This window comes from Moschus berezovskii, chromosome 2 (genome assembly GCF_049115385.1).
Source record: "Moschus berezovskii isolate FMDL1 chromosome 2, NW_MosBer_1.0, whole genome shotgun sequence".
Classification (NCBI taxonomy): domain Eukaryota; kingdom Metazoa; phylum Chordata; class Mammalia; order Artiodactyla; family Moschidae; genus Moschus; species Moschus berezovskii.
The window spans coordinates 9879342-9886388 of NC_142461.1; the positions used below are offsets into that span (position 1 = coordinate 9879342).

The 7047-nt window shown below is 51.0% G+C and overlaps 1 protein-coding gene across 4 annotated transcripts in view; it reads left to right on the top strand.

The window, feature by feature from the left end:
* Window positions 1-6788, top strand: part of ARID1A (AT-rich interaction domain 1A) — a 69504-nt gene extending 62716 nt beyond the window's left edge. For all 4 annotated transcript variants that reach the window (XM_055396970.2, XM_055396972.2, XM_055396971.2 and 1 more), the window contains exons 18-20: window positions 312-1203; window positions 1571-1701; window positions 3706-6788. In XM_055396970.2, the coding sequence (XP_055252945.1) occupies window positions 312-1203; window positions 1571-1701; window positions 3706-5436 (2754 nt within the window). In that variant the 3' untranslated portion in view covers window positions 5437-6788. The remainder of the gene's footprint in view (window positions 1-311; window positions 1204-1570; window positions 1702-3705) is intronic.
* Window positions 6789-7047: the final 259 nt, after the last annotated feature.

Below are 7047 nucleotides of genomic sequence, written 5' to 3' on the forward strand. Positions count from 1 at the left end.
GGGGTCCAGGCCCATGTCCAGTGCTCCACGAGGGTTAGGGTATTTTGTATTTTGATTTTTGAACCTTTCTACATTTTTCTGCTTAGAGCAAGGGAGAGCCAGAGGGAATAGAGAATGATTCTTGCTTTCAGAAGGAGCTTCAAAAAATAACTCGTTAAGGTGACTCCTTTGTTCCCATGGAGTCTGTGTCCCCTCTCCTAGAGGGGCAGTAGTAAGCCCAGCATGTGTCTGGTGTCACATCTTGGCAGCTGTGGTCTTGCGTCCCTGAGTGCAGAATGTTAACTTTCTTTCTGCTTCTGTCCCTGTCTTAGAATTACAAGCGGCCGATGGATGGCACCTATGGCCCTCCTGCCAAGCGGCACGAAGGGGAGATGTACAGCGTGCCGTACAGCGCGGGGCAGGGGCAGCCCCAGCAGCAGCAGCTGCCCCCCGCCCAGCCCCCGCCTGCCAACCAGCAGCAAGCTGCTCAGCCTCCCCCTCAGCAGGACGTGTACAACCAGTACGGCAACGCCTATCCTGCCACTGCCGCTGCTGCTACTGAGCGCCGACCAGCAGGCGGCCCCCAGAACCAGTTTCCATTCCAGTTTGGCCGGGACCGTGTCTCAGCACCCCCTGGCTCCAATGCCCAGCAGAACATGCCACCACAGATGATGGGCGGCCCCATACAGGCATCAGCTGAGGTTGCCCAGCAAGGCACCATGTGGCAGGGGCGCAATGACATGACCTACAGCTACGCCAACAGGCAGAGCACGGGCTCAGCCCCGCAAGGCCCCGCCTACCATGGCGTGAACCGAACAGATGAAATGCTGCACACGGATCAGAGGGCCAACCATGAAGGCCCGTGGCCTTCCCATGGCACACGCCAGCCCCCCTATGGTCCTTCTGCCCCCGTGCCCCCCATGACAAGGCCCCCTCCAACCAACTACCAGCCCCCACCAAGCATGCAGAATCACATTCCTCAGGTATCCAGCCCCGCTCCCCTGCCCCGGCCAATGGAGAACCGCACCTCTCCGAGCAAGTCTCCGTTCCTGCACTCTGGGATGAAGATGCAGAAGGCAGGGCCCCCAGTACCCGCCTCGCACATAGCACCTGCTCCTGTGCAGCCCCCTATGATTCGGCGGGACATCACCTTCCCACCTGGCTCTGTTGAAGCCACACAGCCTGTGTTGAAGCAGAGGAGGCGGCTCACAATGAAAGACATTGGTAAGGAGACCTCCTTGATTGGGTTGCTTAATCTGCCTCTTTACATCTGGTTCAGTGTTCTCTCTCCATCCTAATGTTCTGGATGAGTTAAAATCTGGTCCAGTGTTGACTAAAATAGAGCCAAAGAACTTTGAGTAAGGAAGAAATTAGCCGATGTCAGGCTTTATTTACTAAAGGAATTGCCACACAGTGATGTCCTAAGCGAGCCTAGAAGCCATGAGGGGCAGATGTGTGTCCTCTCCCAGATGGGAAGTGCCTGTCACCATGTGTTCTCTTCAGAGTAGCCTAACTAATGAGCCAGCTCTGGGGTGGGGGGCCTCCTGCCAACCTGGGCGTGGTGGATGGACAACGTGGAGGTTTATTTCAGGAACCCCGGAGGCATGGCGGGTAATGATGTCCCTCAAGTCTGGGCTGCTGGCAGAGAGCACGTGGGCATTAGACACCATTAACATCCTGCTGTACGACGACAACAGCATCATGACCTTCAGCCTCAGTCAGGTGAGTCCAGGCACTGGGGGCGCCCCGGGGGCCTGGGGGCTTCTCAGAGTAGATGGTGCTAGGTGACCAGGCAGTCAGGTGAGTCCAGGCACTGGGGGCGCCCCGGGGGCCTGGGGGCTTCTCAGAGTAGATGGTGCTAGGTGACCAGGTAGTCAGGTGAGTCCAGGCACTGGGGGCGCCCCGGGGGCCTGGGGGCTTCTTAACGTAGATGGTGCTAGGTGACCAAGCAGTCAGGTGAGTCCAGGCACTGGGGGCGCCCCGGGGGCCTGGGAGCTTCTTAACGTAGATGGTGCTAGGTGACCAGAGAACTATACCCTCCCTGGCCATCATCAGTTCAGGTGCTCGGTCGTGGCCATCATGGTCTCCCTTATTTCACTTGTTGTTTTGATCCCTTCTATGCCAATACTTCGCCACTGGCCACAGGCCAGATAATTCGTGTTAGTCGATCAGGACTGACTTCAAAGGGAATTTGGGAGAAACTTCTTGGTATTGGTAAAAAAGGCAGAAAAAAGGCAGATTCTGCTGCTGTCAGTGAGGACACCATATTTTCTAGACCTAAAAGAACCTGGGGTGTCTATCCATGAACCTGTGATCTCTGTCCGTGAGCAGAGCAGTTTCTTTATTTTCCCTTTCTTTACCCACACTGAATAGATGAAGTCTTTATTGACAACCATTTTTCCTAAGATGTAGAATGGAAAGTGTAAAGAAGTGTACGTTGCGGGGCAGTGGGGGAGGTTAACACAGAGGTGGCTTTCCAAATTCCAAACCTTCTCTCCAGCGACATGTAGCTGGAGTTTTCTCAGCTAGGGAGAGGGTCTTCTGCACCACCTCCTCTTTCTTTTGATCATCCTCAGTACCTCCCAGCGCATCTATCAAGGAGTTGACTAGCGGGGCAATGTTATTAATGGTTCCCTTTCCCGTGCCCTCACTTCGTGCTGGTCCTTCCTGGTTTCTTTCGTGTCATCCTCACTGTAGCCGTCTGAGCAGCTGTGGCCGCTTAGAGGTGAGGAAAAGGCTCAGGTCTTGTGTTTGCCCAGGTTCACACAGCTGTTGGCAGTCTTTCTGAATCCAAAGCCTGCTTCCCACGAGAAGGAAAGGGACAAATACTGATTGAGCAATTTCCATAAGCCAGCACTTGACATAGTCCATTTAAACCTCAGAACAACTCTATGAAATTTAGGGATTTGCATCATTTTCAGTGGAAAGATAGGAAAGCTACAGCCCAGAATTTTAAATCACACAGATAGTTCCTGGAAAAGCCAGAGTTCAAACCTGGATCCTTTTTTTTTTTAAGTCTAAAGCTCTATTTTTCCTTTCGGTTATACTTTTCAGCCAGAGATTAATCTGACTCGATTAATGTTTTCTGCTAGGGGTAGGAAATAGCCTGTACAGGATCTAAGCTGGAAAGTTGTACCAGCTTGGAGCAGTGTTTAGAGAGCATAAACCTCATCCCATTTACTGTGTTAACGTGATGCACAGAGGTCCAGCCTCCTGGAAAGTTGGGGAGCTTGGGGAAGAATAGACGAACATCTATCCAGCCTGCCTTGTGTTGGAAGGCATCATTCCAGCATGCCTAGCCTTGGGCTCTACTTGCACTGGAATGTAGAGAGTGTCCTCCTAGAGGGACAGTGGCAATAACCCAGTAGGTAGGAAACAGCCTGGTGAAGAAAAGCAGAAGTTGGTTGAGAAAGGTGAGGTGGAGAGGTGGGTGGCCCTGGTAGGTGAGGTGCAGAGTTGCTGGTCAGCATGTCCATCTTCAGACACAGGCTTCTGTGAAGATTGGGCTGAAGGAAGAACTTTGTGCTAGGCAGAGGAGAATTTAATGACTTGCTTTGTGATCAGTCTTTGGGAAAGGAGAACCCTGATTCTCCCAGTGATACAGATGGGTGATCTGGAAGGGAAGAGGGGAGGTTAGATAGAAGACCTTGGCAGGCCTCTCAAGTCAAGGATTCTCTTCTTAGCCACTTTTCTCCCTTCATTTAGTTCCTGTTCTTTCTCTTTTAGCTCCCAGGGTTGCTCGAACTCCTTGTGGAATATTTCCGACGTTGCCTGATTGAGATCTTTGGCATTTTAAAGGAGTATGAGGTGGGTGACCCAGGACAGAGAACACTATTGGACCCTGGGAGATTCAGCAAAGCGTCTAGTCCAGCCCCTGTGGAGGGGGAGGAGGAGGAAGACCTTCTAGGTCCCAAACTAGAGGAGGAAGAAGAGGAGGAAGTAATTGAAAATGATGAGGAGATGGCCTTTTCGGGCAAGGACAAAGCAGCTTCAGAGAATAGTGAGGAGAAACTGATTAGTAAGTTTGACAAGCTTCCAGTAAAGATCGTGCAGAAGAATGACCCGTTTGTGGTGGACTGCTCAGATAAGCTTGGGCGCGTGCAGGAGTTTGACAGCGGCCTGCTGCACTGGCGGATTGGTGGGGGCGACACCACTGAGCATATCCAGACCCACTTTGAGAGCAAGACAGAGCTGCTGCCTTCCCGGCCTCATGTGCCCTGCCCACCAGTCCCTCGGAAGTATGTCACAGCAGTAGAGGGCACACCAGGGACAACAGAGCAGGAGGGCCCCCCACCTGATGGCCCTCCTGAAAAACGGATCACAGCCACCATGGATGACATGTTGTCCACGAGGTCTAGCACGCTGACCGAGGAGGGAGCTAAGAGTGTAGAGGCCACCAAGGAAAGCAGCAAGTTTCCATTCGGCATCAGCCCAGCACAGAGCCATCGGAACATCAAGATCCTAGAGGATGAACCCCACAGTAAAGATGAGACCCCACTGTGTACCCTTCTGGACTGGCAGGATTCCCTTGCCAAACGCTGCATCTGTGTCTCCAACACCATCCGAAGCCTGTCATTTGTGCCAGGCAACGACTTTGAGATGTCCAAACACCCGGGGCTGCTGCTGATCCTGGGCAAACTGATCCTTCTGCACCACAAACACCCAGAACGGAAGCAGGCACCACTAACTTATGAGAAGGAGGAGGAGCAGGACCAAGGGGTGAGCTGCAACAAAGTGGAGTGGTGGTGGGACTGCTTGGAGATGCTTCGGGAAAACACCTTGGTCACGCTCGCCAACATCTCGGGGCAGTTGGACCTCTCCCCGTACCCCGAGAGCATTTGCCTGCCTGTCCTGGACGGACTCCTACACTGGGCAGTCTGCCCTTCAGCCGAAGCCCAGGACCCCTTCTCCACCCTGGGCCCCAACGCCGTCCTCTCCCCCCAGAGACTGGTCTTGGAAACCCTCAGCAAACTCAGCATCCAGGACAACAATGTGGACCTGATCCTGGCCACGCCCCCCTTCAGCCGCCTGGAGAAGTTGTATAGCACCATGGTGCGCTTCCTCAGTGACCGAAAGAACCCAGTGTGCCGGGAGATGGCTGTAGTACTGCTGGCCAACCTGGCACAGGGCGACAGCCTGGCAGCCCGTGCCATCGCAGTGCAGAAGGGCAGCATCGGCAACCTCCTGGGCTTCCTGGAGGACAGCCTTGCTGCTACACAGTTCCAGCAGAGCCAGGCCAGCCTGCTCCACATGCAGAACCCGCCCTTTGAGCCAACTAGTGTGGACATGATGCGACGGGCTGCCCGTGCGCTGCTGGCCCTGGCCAAGGTGGACGAGAACCACTCGGAGTTCACGCTGTATGAGTCACGGCTGTTGGACATCTCGGTATCACCGTTGATGAACTCATTGGTTTCACAAGTCATTTGTGATGTACTGTTCTTGATTGGCCAGTCATGACAGCCGTGGGACACCTCCCTCCCCGTGTGTGTGTGCGTGTGTGGAGAACTTAGAAACTGACTGTTGCCCTTTATTTATGCAAAACCACCTCAGAATCCAGTTTACCCTGTGCTGTCCAGCTCTCCCCGGGAAAAGAAGTCTCTCCTGTCTCCTCCTTCCTCCCGCTTCTCGCCCCTCCTTTACCCTCACCTTTCTATTCCCTGTCCTCACTGCTCCCCTCAGGACCCTGCCCTATTTGAAAAGACAAAGCTCTGCCTACATAGAAGACTTTTTTTATTTTAACCAAAGTTACTGTCGTTTACAGTGAGTTTGGGGAAAAAAATAAAAATAAAAATGGCTTTCCCGGTCCTTGCATCAAGGGGATGCCGCATTTCATAACTGTTTTTAATGGTTAAAAAAAAAAAAAAGGAAAAAAAAGTACAAAAAAAAACCCTGAAGGACAAAAAAAGGTGACTGCTGAACTGTGTGTGGTTTATTGTTGTACATTCACAATCCTGCAGGAACCGAGAAGTTCGCAGCTGTGGACAGACCCTGTCCACTGGAGAGGCCTGTGCAGTAGAGTGTAGACCCTTTAACGTACTGTACTGTACACCTGATACTGTAAACATACTGTAATAATAACGTCTCACATGGAAACAAGAGAAAACGCTGGGTCAGCAGCAAGCTGTAGTTTTTAAAAATGTTTTTAGTTAAATGTTGAGGAGAAAAAAAAAAAAAAAGGCTTTTCCCCCAAAGTATCATGTGTGAACCTACAACACCCTGACCTCTTTCTCTCCTCCTCGATTGTATGAATAACCCCGAGATCACCTCTTAGAACTGGTTTCAACCTTTAGCTGCAGCGGCTGCGCTGCCACGTGTGTATATATATGACGTTGTACATTGCACATACCCTTGGATCCCCACAGTTTGGTCCCCCTCCCAGGTACCCCTTTATAGTATGACGAGTTAACAAGTTGGTGACCTGCACAAAGCGAGACACAGCTATTTAATCTCTTGCCAGACATCGCCCCTCTTGGTGCGATGCTGTACAGGTCTCTGTAAAAAGTCCTTGCTGTCTCAGCAGCCAATCAACTTATAGTTTATTTTTTTCTGGGTTTTTGTTTTTTGTTTTTGTTTTCTTTCTAATCGAGGTGTGAAAAAGTTCTAGGTTCAGTTGAAGTTCCTGATGAAGAAACACAATTGAGATTTTTTCAGTGATAAAATCTGCATATTTGTATTTCAAACAATGTAGCTAAAACTTGATGTAAATTCCTCCTTTTTTCCTTTTTTGGCTTAATGAATATCATTTATTCAGTATGAAATCTTTATACTATATGTTCCACGTGTTAAGAATAAATGTACATTAAATCTTGGTAAGACGTTTGTGAGGCTTTTTTATTTTCAAACTGTTTAAAATCTTGACCTTTTGGGGGCTTGGGGGAACTTGTTCTTGCAAATCTCCCTTGGTATGTGTGCTCTCTCCCTAAATGGTGACATCCTGGCCCCTGTCATTTCTGTACCTTATTCCACTTGACCTTCCACAGTGTAAGTCTGAATTTAAGAAAGCTCTGTAGCCTAGTAGGCTGCTCTGTCCATGGGATTTCCCAGGCAAGAATACTGGAGTGGGTTGCC